The 24,542-nt window shown below is 35.8% G+C and overlaps 1 protein-coding gene across 1 annotated transcript in view; it reads right to left on the bottom strand.

Annotated features, from left to right (window-relative positions):
* The window catches only part of HMCN1 (hemicentin 1), a 522,545-nt gene that overhangs the window by 342,299 nt on the left and 155,704 nt on the right, over positions 1-24,542 (bottom strand). The window contains exons 5-6 of the mRNA XM_033853373.2: positions 2,712-2,883; positions 832-938 (exon numbers count right to left, since the gene is read on the bottom strand). Of these exons, the coding sequence (XP_033709264.1) occupies positions 832-938; positions 2,712-2,883 (279 nt within the window). The remainder of the gene's footprint in view (positions 1-831; positions 939-2,711; positions 2,884-24,542) is intronic.

Below are 24,542 nucleotides of genomic sequence, written 5' to 3' on the forward strand. Positions count from 1 at the left end.
GGGTACCTGAGATGGAAATAGGCCAGAGCACACTGAAAATTTTGAGAAATATGGGCAAGCCACTCAGACCACGTACTAGAGCGGGTCCCACATATAATGTGCAACAGAACTAGATCTCAGATTTATGGCATCCTGAATTTTGAGGGTATGTTCTTTCCTCCATACTGCCAAAATACAGTGCTTTCTTAGAGTGAATATATACTACTCAATTTAATTCTAGGATACAAATACCATTCTGTGTTAAAGTACACAATGAATGTGCATCCACCAAATACCAATAACCAGCAGTGCTTGAGAGCTTATTTTGTAGCAGGAACTACGCGAAGTACTTCATTTGTACCATCTTAATTTAATTCTCAGCACAATTCTATGAAGGAAAGGACTATTATTGCCATCCTACACTACAGAGGTGGAAAGCAAGGCACAGAGAAGTTATAGTTCTGACGTAATGCAGCTTTTAAGTGGCGGTGTTGAGATTCAAACCCAGGGCAGTTCCATACTGGGGCCTATACCCCAACCATCATTCTCTACTGGCTCCATCTCTGATTGTTTTGGAAGCAGACAGTGGCTAACACGATCAATCTGCAGATTTGATGACAGGAAAACTATCCAAGAATTTTAAGTCTATTTATAGTGGTATTGATGCCTTTAGTGGTCATCAAAACTTAACACTATCCATTCATGTGATCAAGACACCTCCTACAAACACACCATGTATATTGCTTTTCAGTAAAAGCGTTCTCTATGATTGCTAGAGAAGATATAAATATTATATACACTCTATAAAACATGCCAACACCAAAATAAAATAACAAATAGACTATAAAATACCTTCACTGTCCATATTCCAGCCTCTGGCTCTTTAACATTCACCACCTTGGCAGAGTTATGAATATTTAATAGTTCATTCAGGCCAAATCCCTTTTTTATCAGCTTCCCTGCAAGATAGACATAATGGTAACAAGCATAATCTTTCTTTCAGCTATGTATATTAGCTGTCTACATTTCCAGTACAAATTACCTGATGGACATTTGTGCCTCTAGCTCAAAACATTATTTTATTTATATCTAAAATATACTCAACTTTAGCATTTCTGGACATTGGAATTGAAGTAACATTCCTATTTGCTATGCTGATTTGATCTTATAAAGAGAGTAACAAATGACAGGCTGTAATCATATTTCCAAAGCCAGCCTAGGTAACTATTATGGCTACCAAGCAGTTATGTGGAGTCCCCAGAGACATTTACACTTGATAGATGGCAAAAACAGTAAAACAGAATAAATGTCTTTTGGAAGATCACTCAGGGTATTACTAACATAAGAGCCCTGGGCATATCTTTGCATAAAGTGTACAACTTCAGTTTTCCACGAAGCACAGGTTGAAGGCTTTTACTTGTCATAGGAATAGTTAAAGGAGGCAGTGTAATGAAGTGGCATGATAGGTGGAACTTAGGAAGAAAAGCCAATTTGGAATTAAGCCATAGTTTACTTATTCACTTCACTCTTGGCTCGCCTATGGACTACTTCTGCAGTTATATAAACAAATTAATTATAAGAATTCTATGTTTGCATCAAAAGCTTTACAATCACTGTAAATGACTTTTAAAATATCAATATCAATGACTTTTTAAAGTAGCAGAAGCTTAAGGCAACGGTTACAGGTACTTTTAAGTATCCAGATAATGAAAAACACAAATCTTTCCTGGACAGGTAGCATGGATGGTATTAGAAGAATGCTACCTAAAAAGACAAATCCGTTTCTAAAGACAAATCCATTTTTAAGACCAAAACCTGTAGAAGTCTTGAAAAACAGATTTTGCTTGCTTGTAAATTTCAATTTGATTGTTAGTGTGGATGAAGCCTTTGAGGACAATTTCATACGCTATTTTCTTTAAGGTATTAGTTATTTTCTAAGACTCAAATAAGTAAGAAAGATAGTTACTCCCTCCCCATTTATAAATATTCACAAATAGGTAAAAAAAATGTAGCACATACTAAAGCTACAATGGGAATAAAAATATTTTGCAAACATCAATAGGTTTAAAAAATTTTTCTAAATGCAACTATTAAGAAAAATGAGGTTTCTGTTTTTATTAGATTACTATTCAACATTAAGTCTTATTGTAATATTCAACTGGCAATGGAATCAGGCCAAAACTTAGGGTTATACTATACAATTACTGAGGAAGCAAAGTAAATTAAAACATCATTCTAATGAGAACATGAATTTGTTTTTTAATGACTGTCTCCTATAAAATTAAAATTTATCAAGAAAATGATACAGTAAAAAAATTAATCAGTGGTTTTAAGAGGATTTTTTTCATGTGATTCACTTAAAAATAACATAAAATACTGAATTTTACAGAATAAGTTATTGTGAAGTATTTCCCCACATAAAGATGAGGAAAATATGATTTCAGGTTCAATTAAAATATTTTTTATTTTGGATACTTTACCTACAATTAAGTTAGTACATGTGATCTGTTTAAATTATTAGGAGTTTTAGCTTTTTGAATCTCATGTTAAGTCAATAATACTTATCACTAAAAACATTCAGTTTTAATTTTTAAACATCTTCCCTAGTCACTTTTGGATTTATTGAATTTATTCATAAAGTTAGCATTAATTTGAACAAGTAAGTGTACAAAAAAATCTTTTACCTTTCATGGTTTTTCTATTTTATTATATGAATGTCCCATATATCTCACCTAAAGGATTGCGAATTTCAATCATTGGAGAAGGGCCACTCAGAGACACAGTAACCTCTTTTAGACTGGGATCAAAAGGAATTTTCCAAGTGTTTACAGCCTGTTCCAAATGATCTGTTGACAAGAGGTGAACTTTGGAAGCCTGAACCGCTTCCTCTACCCATTTTAACACCTATAAGAGAAAAAAAGAAGCATGAGTAATATCAAAACATTTACAGCTTTATACTACCTCGAATTCCTGGTGCAGTAGTTGACTGTGCTTAATTACACGACTCCGTCACTTTCTGTACTGGTGTGAGGTTTATTTCCATCACAGTTAAGACAAACTTTCCCAACCCTCAGAATGGGAGGAAATATTCACAGATGATAAGACCAACAAGGGTTTATTCTCCAAAATTTACAAACAGTTCATGTAGCTCAATATCAAAAAAACAAACAACCCAATGGAAAAATGGGCAGAAGATCTAAATAGACATTTCTCCAAAGAAGACATACAGATGGCCAAGAGGCACATGAAAACATGCTCAACTTTGCTAATTATTAAAGAAATGCAAATCAAAACTACAATATCACCTCACACCAGCCAGAATGGCCATCATCAAAAAATCTACAATTAATGCTGCAGAGGGTGTGGAGCAAGGGAACCCTCCTACACTGTTGGTGGGAATGTAAATTGGTAGAGCCACTATGGAGAACTGTAAGGAGATATATATACAATGGAATACTACTCAGATGTGGTATATATACAATGGAATACTACTCGGCCATAAAAAAGAATGAAATAATGCCATTTGCAGCAACATGGATGGACACAGAGTTTATCATACTAAGTGAAGGAAGTCAGAGAAAGACAAATATCATACGATATCGCTTATATGTGGAATCTAAAAAATGATACAGGCAGATTATCAACTTTGAAGAAATAAATTTTAAGGAGGTATGGGAGGAAGGAATACATTTTATAAAATGTTACAAGGAAGCTCATGAATGACCTTTGAATAGGAGGAGTTTTAAGTATGCTGTTAAAAATCTGTAAGGGACAGTTAAGAAAATTATCAGACTGTAAGAGAAATGTGTGAGCTTGCCAAAAAAGGGTTTCAGTGTAGATTTTGTCTTTATCAAATGAAGTCAAAGGAACAAGTTATAGTTAAAGTTTGAATGGAAGAGCCTGCCATTGTTGCTCCATAACTGGTTGTTGCTGTGTGCATTCCTTTACTGAGCCTACATCTTCATAATCTTTTTGGCAGGTATATGTTGAACACTTGTTTCATGCTCAAGACAGGATCAGAGAGCATGGATACTGACAACTGATTTGTCTGTTTTCTTCTTTTTCCATGACTGTATCTACTGCCTCATCTTGATTTACAAGCAAAACCTAGAAAACCTACAAAAATAAGTGTTTTGTGGTTTATCTAGGAATAATACAGAAAATATTGCTGTTATTTTTGGTGAAGAAAATCAATTTTGTAGAGTTTATTTCAACCTAAATAAAATGTGAATTTTGTTTAAAATTTTTTTTTAAAAATGATACAAATTAACTTATTTACAAAACAGAAACAGACTCACAGACTTAGAGAATGAACTTGTGGTTACCGGGGGGAACGGAGTGAGGGAGGGATAGATTGGGAGTTTGGGACTGACATGTACACACTGCTGTATAAAAAAAAGAAAAAAAAGACAAACTTTCCCTACATCCACTTATTATAGTAGGTTCAGAATAAAATGCTAGTTTAACTCATGCACAAATTTCAATTTTTATATCTTGGAATAATATATTCAAAATGAGATTACAGTGTCCAAAAACCAGTTGTGCAGAGATATTACATGCAGAGGTATTACAGACAGTTCTATTTCTCAAGAGAAATGAAAAGAACCTATAAAAAACATGGTAATGGCGATACTGAGATTCTTTTTCCCTCCATTCTTTCTTTCTGGATTTCTTTTAAGGTCCAATTTATAAAAGATAATTCGCAAATTATCAAATCCAATTTCAATATATTGGGTATTGAATTATTGTAATAGAGTATACTATAATTATATATTGTATATTATAATATATATTGTAGTATATTAATTATTGAAAAATAATTGCCATGCCAGCAAAATATTCATTTTTATGATAAAATAAATAAGTAGAAAATAATGGGAAAAGTAACCACTGTATTTTTTTAAAATGGAAAAATATTTCACCACCAATTTAAGTGGTGTGTCCTTGAAAACTAGGCTTTGGGAAAATATTAAGAAACTGGGTTATAATAGGGTATTAATAACTCACTGTGAACAAGGAAACCTTCCAGTCCACAGAAATGTTCTGCAACAGCAAACACAATTCCTCATTAAACAAAGAGGTCATGACTGGACAGGTACTGCTTAGTTAAACTTACCCAATTACTTCTAAATCATACTAAGCTTTAATCCATCTCAGATCTTTCTCTGGCTCATATATCCTTTAAGACTATATCCCTTGTAATTATGCATAAAACACTGAACAGTGCTGGATATTAAGCTACAGCCAAGCTACTCAAAATAAACAAAAACATATTTGAAATTTCAATAGTAGTAGCCACAAATCAATGAATCACACAAGTATTGTGCAATAACTTAATTCTCTGTAAAAAGGATCCTCCCTTTTTTTTTTTTTTTGTCCTCAGGATGAGGAAAGTGGCTAAGACATATTATCATAAAATTAACAGTGTGAGGCAATTATGTTCATTCATTAAATAAAGGTTTATCATTCAAAGTACTCTTCCAGGTACTGAGTGTTAATGAACATATTTTTAGTCAATATTTAGTAATCACACTTCTTCTCTGAACTAGTATCTTTTTGCATTATTTTGTAGTCTGCATTATTCGTTTTTAATAAATCTTCTTACCTTTCCTCCAAGGTCAAGAACCCCAGTTCCTTTATCATTGTATACCCTGAACCAAGCGACCTGCTCTACACATAATAAAGGTGGGATATGTACTAATGTCCATGAAGTTGGTCATAATGATGATAATAATGATGTCTTCTTAAATAAAAGATTGTTATGGGAATTCATGAAACAGGGAGCCCTTGTTGAAATAATGTATGTAAGGTGCCCATCACAGTACTTGCCCCATAGTGGATATTCAGATGTTTTCCTCCATCTCCAACTAAATTCCCTTCTCTTCCCCTAATTGAATATTTCAATAATGACTTCATGGGCAAAGTGAAAACACTTATCCATGGAAGTCAGATAAGATTTCTGTAAATGAAAAAGAGACACAAAGTCATTCCAGGTAGAAGAGAAGTTCTGAAGAAACACAGAGAGACAGAAGTACTCATATATGTTAGGAACATGAGTGCATCCAACTGCCTACAGTTAAGTGCTCAGAAAAGGGAGAAGCGGAAGATGAGGTTGGAAGCTCGTGTCAGGGGCAGACTATGTATGGTCACAAAGTAAAGCTATGACAATGGGATTTTATCCTAAAGACCCAAATGAAAAATTCCTGAAGGACTTTATGCAGAGGAGTAATACATTGAATGTGGTATTTTACAAAGAAACACCTGTAGTGGTATCATCAACTAACTGAGCACAAAAAACAAATCTATTACAGTTAACTACTCCAATAATCAAATGATATATTTCCTCAAAGTTTAACCTTATAAAGCACCTGGAATTTTATGTATGAAATAAAGCATGTATCAAGATAATTGTCTAAAGAAGCAGATGCCATATTTTGAAAAATGGGTTCTGAGTGACCTATCATGCTTGAACAGAAAGGTATGAATCATTCTGCTCATCAAATCTATCCATACGGCTGCAGAAACCAGACTGGTTATCACTAATATTTGATCTTAAATAGAACACATGTTTTAATAATCAGAGTGTTGACATTCTTATGTCTTAAACATAGAATATGACTGCGTAACTCAAGGAAATGCAAAGAACTGACTTATTGTCTGAGAAAGCACTTGATAAATTTGACTGGGGATAAATAACTTTGAGGATCATGTCTGATTTAGAGACTAAAGAAGGCAAAGGACAAGAGAAATCAGATAAATAGAACATTTGTTTTAAGGACAAGACACAAAATGTGGCCATAAATAATTCTCAATGTAAGGGAAGAAAAGAATTAGAAAACAAGGATAGTATAGAATCTCAAGTTCAACAATGAAATGCAGTAGTGTTAAGTAGAAAAAAAAGTGAAATCAATTTTTTATACACCTTTACTTAAATGTATAGTGTATTCTGGGTGACTCCTCAAACATACCTCTCCTTCAAACCCATTGTAGAAAGGTTATGATATATCACTGGAAATCTATCCTGTTGTCTGTTAGTTATGGAATGGAAAGCATTAAGTTCTAGGCATTCTTATGAAAATGGAAAACCATTTAGTTGCATTTTCATAAGACAACTGTGTTTAAATGGTAGGAAATGTAAGCAGGCTTTTGGTTTATTCTTAATACTGTTTCCAATTCATCAACATTTATGAGGATTTCACAAAGGGATTACCATGTATCATGATACTACCTGTTGGGAAAGATACTCATGATACTTTTTTTATCCACTTACAGAAAAAAATCAAATTGAAAACAGATGCAACTCACTTTGTTAGAAAATACAGATATTACCTACATGTGAGTAAAAGTAGATCCCTGCAAGCCACAGATCACCATAAGTGAGGTTTCTGGCCTCTCATGTTGCCACATACAAGAAAAAAAAAAACAACAACTCTGTCTAACCATGAGAAATGTTCTCATGAGATTGGAAATGATCTTATACTGATATTATAATGACAAAAAGAAGTGAACTAGAATAATGTGAGATCCTTTGAATCAGTACCTTTTCACTAACATAAAAACTGTTTCAACTCACTAGGGAACCATTAATTGTACATTAAGTTTTAATGTAAAAATAGTCTCTCATGATTTGTAGCAGCTTAAACCTCAAAGGGACTTTGAGAACATCTAACCCAGCTCTTTTATTTTATAAATGAGGGAAACCGATATTTGAAAGAGTTCTTGTACCTTTTAAACACCTAACCAGACTGATTCTGGCTCAGTAGTTATTTTTTACATAAGCCCCTTTGTTCCTGAATACACTCTCTTAGTTTAAATATTTTGCATCCTATGTAATAATCAATATTTAAAAATAAGTTCGTATTTCTATTCAACTCAGGAAGGAAATGCAAATATTATTACAAAACACAAAACTAGCCTACATTATTATGTATTATGAAATACAATGCACAGTATTAAGTAGAAATGGAAGTAAAATAAATTTTGCATACATCTTCAAGAATAGAATTTGAAGAAAACTTTGTTTGGAAGGATTTTTTTCTTTTTTTAATCAATATATGGTTGATATGTAACATTACATTCATTTCAGGTATACAATATAATGATTCGGTATCCGTACATATTGCAAAATGATCACCACGATAAATCTAAATAACACCCATCACCACACAGTTACAATTTTCTTTCTTTTGTGATGAGAACTTTTAAGATTTACTAAGCATCCTTCAAATATACAACACAATATTATTAACTATAGCTACCAGGCTGTACATTACATCCCCAAGACTTACTTATTTAATAACTATAAGTCTGTACCTTTTGATCCCTTTACCCATTTCGCCTATCCCACCAAACCCCCGCTTCTGGCCACCACCAATCTGTTCTCTGTATCTTATGAGTTCAGTTTTGTTTTTGTTTTAGATTCCACATATAAGTGAAATCATATGTTATTTGTCTTCTTTAGTCTGACATTTCACTTAGCATAATGCCCTCAAGGTCCATCCCTGCTGTCAAAAATGACAAGACTTCCTTCTTTTTATGGCTGAATAATATCCCAGTATGTGTATGTATATATGCCACATTTTCTTCATCCATTCATCTGTAGGTGGGCACTTAGGTTGCATCTATGTCTTGGCTACTGTAAACAGTGCTGCAATGAACACAGAATGAATATATTTTTGAGTTAATGTTTTCATTTTATTCAGATAAATACCAGAAGTGGAATTTCTTGATTATAAGATCATTTTTAATTTGGGGGATAACCTCCATACTGTTTTTCATAGTGGCTGTACCAATTTACATTCCCACCAACAGTGCACAAGGGTTCCCTTTGCTCCACATCCTTACCAACACTTGTCATTTCTTGTCTTTTTGGTAATAGCCATTCTAACCAGTGTGAGGTGATATTTCATCATGGTTTTGATTTGCAATTCCCTGATGATTAGTGATGTTGAACACCTTTTCATGTACTTGTTGGCCATTTGTATGTCTTCTTTTTTTTTTTTTTTTTTTTTTTTTGCGGTACGCGGGCCTCTCACTGTTGTGGCCTCTCCTGTTGCGGAGCACAGGCTCAGCGGCTATGGCTCACGGGCCCAGCCGCTCCGTGGCATATGGGATCCTCCCAGACCCGGGCACGAACCCGCGTCCCCTGCATCGGCAGGCGGACTCTCAACCACTGTGCCACCAGGGAAGCCCTGTATGTCTTCTTTGGAAAAATGTTTTTTCAGATCTTTTGCCCACTTTTTAATTGATTGTTTGGGTTTTTTTGCTATTGAGTTGTATGAGTTCTTTATGTTTTCAATATTAACCCCTTATCAAATATATGATTTGAAACTACTTTCTGCCATTCAATAGGCTGCCTTTTCATTTTGTTGATGGTTCCCTTTACCGTGCAGAAGTCTTTTAGTTTGTTGTAGTCCCACTTATTTTCACTTTTGTTGCCTTTGCTTTTAATGTCAAATCCAAAAAATCATCACCAAGACCTATGTCAAGAAGTTTATCACTCACGTTTTCTTCTAGGAGTTTTATAGTTTCAGATCTCACATTCTAGTTTTTAATCCATTTTGAGTTAGTTTTTGTGAATGGCGTAATATAGTGGTCCAGTTTCACTGTTTTGCATGAAGCTCTCCAGTTCTCTCAACAGTATTTATTGAATAGACTTCCCTTTCCCCACTGTATATTCTTGGCTCCTTTGTCATAAATTAACTGACCATATATGTGTGGGTTTATTTCTGGGCTCTATTTTGTTCCATTGATCTATGTGTCTATTTTCACAGCCATACCATAACTGTTTTGATTGCTATAGCTTTGTAATATAGTTTTAAATCAGGCAGCATGATGCCTCCAGCTTTGTTCTTTCTCAAGACTGCTTTGGCTACTTGACGTCTTTTGTTGTTCCATACAGACTTTATGATTGTTTGTTCTGTTCTGTGGAAAATGCCATTGGAATTTTGACAGGGATTGTATTGAACTTATGGATTGCTTTGGGTAGTATGGACATTTTAACAATATTAATTCTTCCAATCCATGAGTAGGGAATATCTTTCCATTTATTTGTAATTTATTTCATCAATGTCTTATAGTCTTTAGTATACAGCTTTAACCTCCTTCGTTAAATATTTTTCTGAAGTATTTTAGGTATTAAGTATTTTATTTGTTTTGATACCATGTGGAAGGATGTTTTTAATGTAAAAAATTATATCCAAATGAATTTCTCCAGAACATCTTTTGTCCTTTTGGTGGGAAAATGGAAATATGGTAAAGTGTTAGATACAACTTGTAATTATGCATGTATCTGTATCTTTGTTGTTGCTGTTTATCATCTGTCATCTCTACTAAACTGTCCCATGAGACAGAACAGAAGCTATGGATGACATGTTCACTACTATATCCCCTCAACCTAACACAATGCATGAGATACAGATATAGTAAATTCCTAATAAATATATATGAGAAGGAGGGAAAAGAGGAAAGAGGGAGGAAAGAGAGAGAAATTGTATATCAGATCTTTACCCTCAGAGTTAAGAGTATGTGAAAAGGTAACATTTGGGCCCTGTGTTCATTTGTGACAAGCCCTCTCTCAGCACTAAATTTTCAACACTGAGCTGAATAGGGCACAAACTTGCAGGTGTGGTCTTAAATGTGAGCATCAGGCTCTAATTAGTTTTGATTTATTTGGTTAGCTAACTTGGGATTTAAAAATGCAGTGGAGCTATCTCTAGAATTAAGTCCATTTTTAAAAAAATGCCAGTGTATGCTTTTCAGTAGCACTGGATGAAGATTTTTCAATCTCAGTAGTGGTAGAAAGTTGTTCAGTAAATGAATGCAACAAAGCAAAAGTAGTTTAAAAGGCTGGGTTAGGCATAAGTGCACCCACCTAATAATCAGAGCCTACCCAGAAAACCATCCATGTAATATTACTATTAATAACAGAAAGCACTTTTATAGTGTTTATTACATGCCAGATACTTTTAAGAGCTTTACAGTGAACTTCACAATAGCTCTTCGACACAGGAATGGTTACCTCCATCTTACATACGGAAAACCTAAAGCACATTCTCAAAGTTCATAAGTCACACAACTAGTAAGAAGGCAGGGCTGGCCTTTTGATTTCAATAATCTTGTCTATTTTCTAAATTTATCATAAGGAAAAATCACAGTTTTCAAGAGTGAATCAGAAATAATAACTAGTGAAAAAAATCAATGCAGGTGTTTTAAATGAGAAGTGGCTTGCAAAACAGTGATTTGATTATCTGTATATTATTATCACTACTTGAACAGTAAATTGTCAAGAATTAACTTACATAAAAACATTAAAGCCTTTAAATCTATATTGAATTTGATGTGAGAATGACTTACTACATTTACAAGACAACCATTTTGTGATAAACCCTACATGATAGCAGAGGCAGGCTTCACTCCACTCTGATCTGGCTAAGAGAGAGAGACACTCCTCTGGGTAACCAGGAGAGCCTTTCCCCCTAGGTTCAAGTTCATTTTTACCCTGCAGTATAGCATAGAACCCATAATTCAGAATCTGCATAGAAGTCACTAAGCATTTATTGAGCATCTATTGAATATAAAGGATAGTACATGATATTATAGAGAATACCAAAGAAATAGAAACACACTCCCTGCCTTATAAGACATGACAATCTAGTTGGAGAAATGAGACAAAGACAATGAAAACAAATTAACTAGCTCTTACCTTCCAGTAATAAATTAAAAAGATCAGATTTATAGTCTCAATTTTATATTATAAATGATCAATTTATAGTCCTAAACTGTGATGCACTTTTCTACTCAAAAATTTTAATGATTCCCTGTTACATTCAGAATGAAGCCCAAGCCAGGAGTATACTGAGGGCTGGCAATGGGAGTAGTCTACCCTGGATGCAGATAATAAAGGGGTGCACTGGCTGTGGAAAACTTAAAAACGATAAAAAAAAAAAACGGACTAAAAGTTGTTCTACTTTCTAATATCATGTTCTAGTAATCCTAACCAATTCCCCCTTAAAAAAAATTGTTTGTCTAAAGTCTAAGCAACTGCTGTTATTACCGCTGAGTTTTAATAATACATGTAAGCTTCAAATTAGCACATTTTTATTACTTTCCCTTTAAGAAACATCATATTCTGCATAGACATTAATTCAGAGAACTCCCAGTTATATATCACATACATGGTCATGCTAACTCTGTCACTCACTTTCATTTCAAGAGTATATGTAGTACTGTGAATTTACATTTTCCTGTATTTAGACAGTAGATCCAAGCTATACCTTCATAGGTCAGGAGTTACATGATATGACATGTGTTAAAAGGATCACTCTAGGCTCTGTGTTGAAATTAGACTGTAGGGGATGAAAGGTCAGAAGCAAGGAGATCAGATATAAAGCCACTGCATTAATCCAGGTGGAAGATGACAGTGACCCAGACCAGGGTTGTAATAGTGGGGCAGAAAGAAGTGGCCAGTTTGGGATGTTTACTGAAGCCAGAGTTGGCAGGGTTTACTGAAGACCAGAAGTGGAGCCTGAGGATGATACCTCAGTTGCCATTAACTGAGACAGTGAAGACCACAGGAAGTTGATTTAAAGGGGTGATGGACTGAGGAGAAGAATGTAGGCTCTCAGCTTTGGCATGCCAAATTGAGACGTCTATTAGACACCAGGTGGAAGAAAGAAGCAGGCAGTCAGATATATGGATCAGAAGTTCAGTTAGGAGGTCCAGATTGGAGATATAATGGAATTTAAAATCATGAAGCTCTCCTCGCAGCCCCTCCCCACCAACAACTTACACAAAGGGGGAAGTACACCATCCTGTGAAAATAAACTTAGACGTTAATACACAATGGCCCAGAAGAAAGCCTTGGAACAAGGCTCCCCTTGTTCTGACTCCAGGCAACCTTCAGATGACAAGGTACCCCTCACATTGTATATGAGTCTGTAGGGAGTGAATGCACTAGTCATGCCAATACAAGTGTTGTAGACTTATGGCAATGAGATTTCTCATCATAGATTAATGAGTAGCATTCTAATCTTATACAACACTGTTGTGAGTTTGTCTAATGAGTGTCTATTCCTGAGGAGGATGGGTCCACTTTTGGAGTGCTGACAAACCCAGTTCCATTAGTTTGCAAATCTTAGCAAATCCACCACAGAAATGTCACATTTTGAGGTCTCTTAAGAAGGTCTTTTGGGTTTCCCTGGTGACGCAGTGGGTGAGGGTCCACCTGCAGATGCAGGGGAGGTGGGTTCGTACCCCGGTCTGCGAAGATCCCACATGCCACGGAGCGGCTGGGCCGTGAGCCATGGCTGCTGAGCCTGCGTGTCTGGAGCCTGTGCTCCGCAACGGGAGAAGCCACAACAGTGAGAGGCCTACGTACCGAAAAGAAAAAAAAAGGTCTTTTGCTGATAATATCCATTTTTATTACCCTCTGTGTACCTTATACCTATTTAATTTGGAAAATTCCAGAGTGAGCTTTTCCAGCAGTAAGTGCCCCAAAACAAGTGAGGTTGGTAATTCATGGAACAGACCATAAATGCTCATGCTTGAAGGTAGGCAAAATAAGAAATAATTTATGTGTTATAAGGTTTTTGTCAAGAAAAGGATTTCTGGTGGAACAAAATTTTACTGAGTTCAATATAGAGAATACGGGTTGGGGGAGGGCTTAGAAATTGGAAGAGCATTAGAAAATTTGGGTTCAACAGGGACACTACAGAGGATTGATGACAAAAATGACAATCAACTTCAACTCTATGAACACCTAAAACTTGTGTAAAACTACCACACCTTCAACATGATGAAAGTTCTCTAATGCAAACCAGCTGAAAAAATAAAATCACACTTCAGACATTTCTGAACGGTGAAATCATTCCTGCTGTTATAAAGTGTCAAAGTTTATTTCACTAATTTATCTTCATAAAATCCTTACGTGTCAAAGCTCAATGCGCTATAAAGGACTGAGGAAATTTATCTTGCCAGATTATTTAAAATAATAAAAATATAAAGGATTGACTTTTATACATTAGATCCTCAGACCTTATTCATCATATAGCTAAAAGCTGGTATCCTTTTACCTATCTGTCCCTGTTTTCCTAACCACCCAGCCCCACTGGTGAAAGTGGGGTGTTAAAGTCCCATACTATGATTGTGTTACTGTTGATTTCCCCTTTTATGGCTGTTAGTATTTGTCTTATGTATTGAGGTGCTCCTGTGTTGGGTGCATAAATATTTACAATTGTTTTGTCTTCTTTTTGGATCGATCCCTTGATCATTGTGTAGTGTCCTTGCCTCTTGTAACAGTCTTTATTTTAAAGTCTATTTTGTCTGATATGAGAATTGCTATTCCAGCTTTCCTGTGATCTCCATTTGCATGGAATGTCTTTTTCCATCCCCTCACTTTCAGTCTGTATGTGTCCCTAGGTCTGAAATGGGTCTCTTGTAGACAGCATATTATATGGGTCTTGTTTTTATATCCATTCAGCCAGTCTATGTCTTTTGGTTGGAGCATTTAATCTTTTTACATTTAATGTTATTATCGATATGTATGTTCCTATTACCATTTTCTTAATTGTTTTGGGTTTGTTATTGTAGGTCTTTTCCTTCTCTTGTGTTTCCTGCCTAGAGAAGTTCGTTTAGCATTTGTTGTAGAGCTGGTTTGGTGGTGCTGAATTCTCTTAGCTTTTGCTTCTCTGTAAAGGTTTTAACTTCTCCATCAAATCTGAATGAGATCCTTGCTGGGTAGAGTAATCTTGGTTGTAGGTATTTCCCCTTCATCACTTTCAATATGTCCTGCCACTCCCTTCTGGCTTGCAGGGTTTCTGCTGAAGGATCAGCTGTTAACCTTATGGGGATTCCCTTGTGTGTTTTTTATTGTTTTTTCCTTGCTGCTTTTAATTTTTTCTCTTTGTATTTAGTTTTTGATAGTTTGATTAATGTGTGTCTTGGTGTGTTTCTCCTTGGATTTTTCCTGTATGGGACTCTCTGTGCTTCTTGGACTTGATGAACTGTTTCTTTTCACATATTAGGGAAGTTTTCAACTATAATCTCTTCAAGTATTTTCTCAGTTCCTTTCTTTTTCTCTTCTTCTTCTGGGACCCATATAATTCGAATGTTGGTGCATTTAATGTTGTCCCAGAGGTCTCTGAGACTGTCCTCAATTCCTTTCATTCTTTTTTCTTTATTCTGCTCTGCAGTGGTTATTTCCACTATTTTATCTTCCAGGTCACTTATCCGTTCTTCTGCCTCAGTTATTCTGCTATTGATCCCTTCCAAAGAATCTTTAATTTCATTTATTGTGTTGTTCATCACTGTTTGTTTGCTCTTTAGTTCTTCTAGGTCCTTGTTAAACGTTTCTTGTATTTTCTCTATTCTATTTCCAAGATTTTGGATCATCTTTACTATCATTATTCTGAATTCTTTTTCAGGTACACTACCTATTTCCTCTTCATTTGTTAGGTCTGGTGGGTTTTTGCTTTGCTTCTTCATCTGCTGTGTGTTCTTCTGTTTCTCATTTTGCTTATCTTACTGTGTTTGGGGTCCCCCTTTTGCAGGCTGCAGGTTCGTATTTCCTGTTGTTTTTGTTGTCTGTCCCCAGTGGCTAAAGTTGGTTTAGTGGGTTGTGTAGGCTTCCTGGTGGAGGGGACTAGTGCCTGTGTTCTGGTGGATGAGGCTGGATGTTTTCTTTTTGGTGGGCAGGTCCACGTCTGGTGGTGTGCTTTGGGGTGTCTGTGGCCTTATTATGATTTTACGTAGCCTCTCTGCTAATGGATGGCATTGTGTTCCTGTCTTGCTAGTTGTTTGGCACAGGGTGTCCAGCACTGTAGCTTGCTGGTTGTTTAATGAAGCTGGGTCTTGGCGTTGAGATGGAGATCTCTGGGAGATTTTCGCCATTTGATATTACGTGGAGCTGGGAGGTCTCTTGTGGACCAGTGTCCTGAACTTGTCTCTCCCACCTCAGAGGCATCTCCCTGACGCCTGGCTAGAGCACCAAGAGCCTTTCATCCACACGGCTCAGAATAAAAGGGAGAAAAAACAAGAAAGGAAGAAAGAAAGGAAGGAAGGAAGGGAGGGAGGGAGGGAGGGAGGGGGAGAGAGGGAGAGAGAGAGAGAGAGAGATAAGAAAGAAAGAGAGAGAAAGAAATAAGATAAAATAAAATAAAGTAGAATAAAATAAAGTTATTAAAATAAAAAATAATTATTAAGAAAAAATTTTTTTCAAGTAATAGAAAAAAAAACAGACTGACAGAACCCTAGGACAAATGGTAAAAGTAAAGCTATAAAGACAAAATCACACACAGAAGCATACACATACGCACTCACAAAAAGAGAAAAAGGGGAAAAAAAAAAATATATATATATATCTTTGCTCCCAAAGTCCACCTCCTCAAATTGGTATGATTCGTTGTCTATTCAGGTATTCCACAGATGCAGGGTACATCAAGTTGACTGTGGAGATTTAATCCTCTGCTCCTGAGGCTGCTGGGAGAGATTTCCCTTTCTCTTCTTTGGTCACGGGTCAGCTTGGGATCTGGACCCGCCTCTGCCTGTAGGTCGCCTGAGGGCGTCTGTTCTTCTCTCAGACCGGATAGGGTTAAGGGAGCAGCTGATTCGGGAGCTCTGGCTCACTCAGGCCGTGGGGAGGGAGGGGTACAGATGCAGGGTGAGCCTGCGGCGCAAACTATTGACTTTTTCATTCATATCTCCCATTGACTCCTTTACTGTTTGCTTAGGTTTTTTCGTTTGTTTTTTTTTTTCATTTTTTTCCCCTCTACTAACTACCTTTCTATTTTAGAATAGAAAAATCTCAGTGAATTCAATTGTTCCATTAAAATTCTTCCTAGTTATGAAAGGAAAAGAAATTATAAAAACACCTGAGTATATAAATACATACATTCATATACTTACATACATATACACATACATGCAAACATACGTAGACTCATTCAGGTCTTACTCCTGGCTACAGTAAAAGCAGGTAAAAGTCCAAAATTTACTCAGGCTCTTTCTGAGTAACAAAATAACCCAGAGTTAAGAAGTTACTTGAGTACTCTTAAAATAAGCTTTCTTAGCAAAATTTATTTCCAAAATTATATAATTATGTGGGCATAGTACATGGGAGGCAGATTCATAGTTGGCCAGATTCTCAAAAGTACATAGGAGGGGGGTTTTGAAAAACAACTTTGCAGAGGTACCATCTCTTCTTTAGAACAATCATTTATATTACTAAACAAAATGTTTCTTTTAAAGTATCTGAACATCTCACTTAAAACAGATAAATTAGAGCATGAAATAATTCATACTGTGAAGGAATTCCTCACTTCATAACTGAACTACAGGCTCTTTTCAAGTGTTTATATATAGTCTTTAAATAATTAAAAGAAGTATCTATGAGCTAAAGTATTCCAGAGTATGAAAACAAATTTTAATTTACAGTGACTAAGAAAAGTAGGTATTTATGTGTCCTGATCTGCCCTCCACCCCTTTACTACCAGAACAAAGCTAAAATACAAGATTGTCTGGTTTATACTTGACATGTAAAAATCCTATCAGTCCCTTACAGCATACATGTAATGAAAATTAGCAAGATCTTTCCCCAGAAACCTCAAAACAGACTTTGTTCCCAAGAAGAATTTACTAAGGGGCAAGATCTGGCTCTTAAATATAGAATAATTTGAGGTGGAGAATTTATTCCTCTGGGGCAGACACATATACACTGAATCTCCAGAATTGATAATGTCAAGTCATACATTTACAAGGAGGAGGAATCAGAACAATTATGGCCACAAGACTGCTCCACTGGCTTCAAGATGCAGACTGACTTATTCCGGATTCCAAATCATAACTGAATGGTTATTTTGATGGCTGCCATGTAAATAGCACTTACATGCTAAGCCCCATGCTAAGAACTTTACAAATTTTACCTCATTTAATTTTTCTTATATCCTGAAAGTATTTAAATTTTATAGTAACACACTGCTAGTAAGTATAAGATATAAGATTCCAAAAAAAGCATAGGACTCCAAATCACATGCTCTCAACCACTGTAATGTAATATAGGATAAAGTTGTTTGGGTGCCCATTGCCCCACATTCCTACCTTTGAAAGAAATCTCAGATTCCAACTGGACCAGGACAAAAAAAAAAAAGAGAAATAGAGAGGGGGCTGAGGAGAAGGGAGAGAAAAAGGGAAGGAAGGGGAGGGGGAGAGAGTGGGGGGGAGAAAGAGAGAAAAGGGAGGAAGGGAGGGAAGGAGGGATAGGAGGAAGGTAAAGAAATAAATTAGATTTTGAGCTTCTCAGCCTAAGTCCTAGGAATTTAAAAGTGATTCAAAAGATTTCAGGGGCCTTCCCTGGTGGCGCAGTGGTTGAGAGTCTGCCTGCCGATGCAGGGGACACGGGTTCGCGCCCCGGTCCGGGAAGATCCCACATGCCACGAAGCGGCTGGGCCCGTGAGCCATGGCCGCTGAGCCTGTGCGTCCGGAGCCTGTGCTCCGCAACGGGAGAGGCCACAGCTGTGGAAGGCCCGCGTAGCGAAAAAAAAAAAAAAGAAAAAAGAAAAAAAAGATTTCAGGCATAATTTTGATTATATGCAAAGTTCAAATTATGTCCTGGTCTAAGATGCACCCCTACACACACTTAATATGTAAATCTACTGTACTGTCATGTGCTTGTTGAGTTTGGGAATAAGACAGAGGAAGTGATTCAGATGCATTAAACACCAATAGCATTTGGTTGATTAAGTTAATCTCACAATAGGTCTGCTCTTATCAGTGAGATGGGAAAATCTCACAGTCCATAGACTACAACTCTTTCATCACTAATCGGAACCATATAAGACCAAACAGACCCTAAATCAGCTGATGGAGGCTCCCTCACTTTTAGACAGAATGTGGATGGGCACTGCAAACATTTATCTTAATGACTTAGCGTGTTCATCTGTACCCATTCTGACACATTATTTAGGTATTTTAACACATTCAGTCAAGTTACAAGCACGTTTCACTGACCCCCAGACCGTTCAGTCACTAAAAGGAGTCTTTTATATATCTCTGCTCTGATTACGTGTTGGTTTTAAAGTGAAGTTCTCAAGATCTCACCATACTTTCCATATTTCCAAATAGCCTCCTAAGAACTAATAATGTACTCAAAAACAAGAAGCTTTAGGAAGTATATATTCAAATGTCATACAATATAGCTTTAAGTGCATTTAGTGGGGAGATAAATTGGAAGATTTAAAGATCCAGTTATTTCAGAGGTTCCACAAGGTACAAATGCTAGTAACAATGTGTGCCTAAGACAGTCAAGAAGAAGAGCCATTGGTGTGGACTAAAATTATTGGGAAATGCTTTACAGGAGTGGTAAAACTTCAATATTATACAGTTTTTTAAAATCTGGCACCATGCACAAAAATCTCAGTAACACTAACTCTTTCCAGATTCCCTGTAATCTTTAGTAAGGACCCTTAAATTTATATAACAGCCTGGGTTTTACTGGTAACACTTGAAATAATATAGGTGAATATTCAGTACTTGCCAAGCACCTTCAGTCTCCCTTTGAAATTACAGTGAAACTTTATTAGCCCCACAACTAAATCATCACTCCAGAGACGGTAGCTGGAAACAACTGTACAAATCTTAGCAGCTCCCAAGGGGGAAAGAGAAAAAGTAAAGCAAGGGTCTAAATTTGGGAAGTAAATGAAAGTGATGGATTAAGAAAGAGAAATCAGCATACCAAAAGGTAATCTAGATGTCTGAAAAAGAAGAGATTGGAAAGTAAAGGTGATACAGAGGCAGGAAGACATTTTCAACACTGGGTGGGGTAGTGAAGGAGGAAGTAAAAAAGAAAAAGCATCCAATGAATAATCTATTAAGGTCTTTAGAGTACATACTATTTATATAATATTTATTTTAAATCAAATTATCACAGTTTATTAACAACCAAAGAAAAAATGACAGTGATTAATGGCCTGAAAATAGATTTTATAGTAAGTTGATAAACATTTAAGTACAGTCATTTTATCAAATACTAGGTGCTGCACTAAATCCATAAGGGAAAAGGTATGTTCCCTGCCTATAATAGTTTACAAAGCCAGATGTGAATAACTAAAGTACAGGCATTTGGCATTTGCTATTATAAACTAGGATAACATATCCTCTCTGTTTCACCCCTAGTAAATTCATGTTTTTTGAGCAGGGGGACAGTTCTGGGTCTCTGACTAAGAGCAGTGAGAGATGCCTCAGCAAAAGATAATACATCATAAATGTTTTCCCAAATACCTTCTATTGAGGGACAGACACAGGTTCTGTGGGCCTGAAGCTGATACAATTTGAGGGCCCTCTTTAAGAGAAATACAAATTCACAGCTATTAAAGTAGGTACAAAAACAGTCACCTGTAATAAGAAACTAGTTCAAATGCATTTCAAATTATTAAAAGCTGACAAATACTGTAAATCCCACAAAATCTAGAAATAATTAAAAGAAAGTTGCTATTGTTAACTGACAAGAGGCTATTATATTTTTCCCCTTGCATATTTGACTTCATACTCTTTGAATGTCTGCTCCCATGACAAAAAAAAACCGTAATATTTTGTGTAGAGAAAATAGAAAGTCTTTAATATAATTTAATAAAAAAAATTTTATTATCTGGGATGCTTTAAGAATTTTGACTTCATACATGATGTATTTGGTGTCTGAAGTATTGCTAGAGCTATGTATCCCCAAAAAACAGCCAAAATTACCCCAGTGTCACTGGACACAAGGGCACATGTGTCAGAGGGGAAGCTGAAGTTGAAGGAGACAGTGGTCTTAATCAATCATGGTTTAAAAATATCTTACCTTTGCAAACATTCCCCCTCAATTTTTAACTCTCTGAACATGTTTCAGTTCATTTCCCAGAGCCCTGGAAGGGATTCAAATAAAGAAAGTGCCTGAATTTAAATTTTGTTACTGTCAATGTAATCCTGCCTCCACTCCCATTTTTGGAGGATTCATTAATTGCAACTTCCTTGCCCATTTACTTCACCACTCAAATGGCAACCATCAATGTCAAATTTTTATTTATTTATTTTAGCTGCCTGAAGACCAGTCAAGAGTGAGTTTCACTATTTCCTTGCTTGGTAAATATTGCTATACATTGCAATTATATCACAGTCTTGGACTGATTATTGACTAAATGATCAGGGACCATTTTAAGTAATTGCCATTAGGTTCTACGAAATTTCTAAGATGCACTAAGCTAGACATGCAGCATTCTCCTGAGAGATCAGCAATGTGGCAGTTAAAATAAACCAGGCTAACAATAATGAAGCACCAATGATACTGGGAAGGAAGAAGAAACAGAAGTCAAAGATATCTTAGATTCAATATAACCTCAGTGGTAATTTAATGTGGACATGAAAAAGAAGGAAAGTCTGGAATGACTCATGATACTATACATAGAGAATCCTAAAGATGCCACCAGAAAACTACTAGAGCTAATCAATGAATTTTGGTAGAGTTGCAGGATACAAAATTAATGCACAGAAATCTCTAGCATTCCTATACACTAATGATGAAAAATCTGAAAGAGAAATTAAGGAAACACTCCCATTTACCACTGCAACAAAAAGAATAAAATACCTAGGAATAAACCTACCAAGGGACACAGAAGACCTGTATGCAGAAAAGTATAAGACACTGATGAAAGAAATTAAAGATGATACAAACAGATGGAGAGATATACCATGTTCTTGGATTGGAAGAATCAATATTGTGAAAATGACTATACTACCCAAAGCAATCTACAGATTCAATGCAATCCCTATCAAACTACCAATGGCATTTTTTACAGAACTAGAACAAAAAAATCTTAAAGTTTGTATGGAGACACAAAAGACCCCTAATAGCCAAAGCAGTCTTGAGGGAAAAAACACAGCTGGAGGAATCAGACTCCCTGCCCGACTTCAGACTATACTACAAAGCTACAGTAATCAAGACAATATGGTACTGGCACAAAAACAGAAATATAGATCAATGGGACAGGACAGAAAGCCCAGAGATAAACCCACGCACCTATGGTCAGCTAATCTATGACAAAGGAGGCAAGGATGTACAATGGAGAAAAGACAGTGTCTTCAATAAGTGGTGCTGGGAAAACTGGACAGCTACATGTAAAAGAATGAAATTAGAACCCTCCCTAACACCATACACGAAAATAAATTCAAAATGGATTAGAGACCTAAATGTAAGACTGGACACTATAAAACTCTTAGAGGAAAACATAGGAAGAACACTCTCTGACATAAATCACAGCAATATCTTTTGTGACCCACATCCTAGAGTAATGGAAATAAAAACAAAAATAAACAAATGGGACCTAATGAAACTTAAAAGAAAGGAAATTACAAACAAGACAAAAAGACAACCCTCAGAATGGGAGAAAATATTTGCAAACGAGTCAAAAAAGGATTAATCTCCAAAATATATGAACAGCTCATGCAGCTCAATATTAAGAAAACAAACAACCCAATCCAAAAATGGGCAGAAGACCTAAATAGACATTTCTCCAAAAAAGACATACAGATGGGCAAGCGGTACATGAAAAGCTGCTCAACATCACTAATTATTAGAGAAATGCAAATCAAAACTACAGTGAGGTATCCTCTCGCACCAGTTAGAATGGGCATCATCAGAAAATATACAAACAACAAATGCTGGAGAGGGTGTGGAGAAAAGGGAACCCTCTTGCACTCTTGGTGGGAATGTAAATTGATACAGCCACTATGGAGAACAGTATGGAGGTTCCTTAAAAAACTAAAAATAGAATTACCATATGATCCAGCAATCCCACTACTGGGTATATACCCAGAGAAAACCATAATTCAAAAAGACACATGCACCCCAATGTTCACTGCAGCACTATTTACAATAGCCAGGTCATGGAAGCAACCTAAATGCCCATCGACAGATGATGGATAAAGAAGATGTGGTACATATATACAATGGAATATTACTCAGCCATATAAAGGAATGAAATTGGTTCATTTGTAGAGATGTGGATGGATCTAGAGACTGTCATACAGAGTGAAGTAAGCCAGAAAGTGAAAAACAAATACCGTATATTAACGCATATATGTGGAACCTAGAAAAATGGTACAGATGAACTGGTTTGCAGAGCAGAAATAGAGACACAGATGTAGAGAACAAACGTATGGACACCAAGGGGGGAAGTGGTGGGGGGTGGGCGTGGGGGTTGGATGAATTAGGAGATCAGGATTGACATGTATACACTAATGTGTGTAAAATGGATAACTAATAAGAACCTGCTGTATAAAAAATAAATAAAATTCTAAAAATAAAAAAAGGAACATTTATGTTCATGAATTTTAAGAATTAATATTGTAAAACATCCATATTATTCAAAGTAGTATACAGATTCAATGTAATCCCTATCAATAATATTCACTATGGTACTACCTGTAAATAGTCACTGTTCAATATTTTGATATTTTCTTCTGTATTTGTGCATTTGTGTGTGTGCTTATACACAGACTTATTTACATAATTAGGATTATTACACATTTAGTTTTTTTTTTATTTTGAATTTTATTTATTTTTTTATACAGCAGGTTCTTATTAGTTATCTATTTTATACACATCAGTGTATATGTGTCAATTCCAATCTCCCAATTCATACCACCACCACCACCACTTTCCCCCCCTGGTGTCCGTACATTTGTTCTCTACATCACACATTTAGTTTTCTTATTTCAATACATATTTATAAACACTTACTCTGTACTCGCCCATCAGGTAAACATTTGGGAATACAAAAGAAATTAGAGTTTATGGCCGGAAGCAGATTTTTAAGGTATTAAATTAGATTGTAATAAGAAACTTAAGGTTGGAGTCAGGAGACAAACTAAAGGCAGTAATTTGCAGGAGATGAATTAATCAGTGTCCAGCCTCCCAGTGAAAAAGGCAATCCTAAAACTAGATATTCTTCACCCAATGACAATGTAAGAAAGATCTTACATACGCTCATTCAGTAAGAGGCTCTTAACATGCAATCCATTACAGACTGGTTGAACTTAGCACTCTGAATTTCTAGACCACTAAAGAAATAGTTGCAAATTAACCATGGTTTCATAAAACTACTGCACTGATCTTTGGTTATTTTTTAAAGCCTTGTTTTGTAAATAGGACAGTGTGATAGAGTGAGTACACCTTTCTCATTTCTGAGACATAATTAATTTTTACAGTAATTAGTCACACAATCTGTACAAACCTCTGGGGTGAAATATACTGAAGTCAGCATCTTTGATTTCAAAACAATTAAAAAATATAGCTTTATGATTCAGTAAGAAACAAGATGTCTTAGCTGGAAAATGAACAGGAAAGAATATTGACAAGAAAAATGACCACAGTGTTTCTCTCAGCAATCACAGGGTAAAGAAATGGAATTACAGGCTAATTACCTAGTACTTCAAGCACGTAAAATATTTTGGAGCACATGAAAAATCAATGAGAAATATCAGTTCATTAGAGATTTAATGCACAGATTTGAAACTACGGCTTTCACTTGCAACAT

The sequence above is a fragment of the Tursiops truncatus genome, chromosome 1, assembly GCF_011762595.2.
Source record: "Tursiops truncatus isolate mTurTru1 chromosome 1, mTurTru1.mat.Y, whole genome shotgun sequence".
In the NCBI taxonomy this organism is placed as follows: Eukaryota; Metazoa; Chordata; class Mammalia; order Artiodactyla; family Delphinidae; genus Tursiops; species Tursiops truncatus.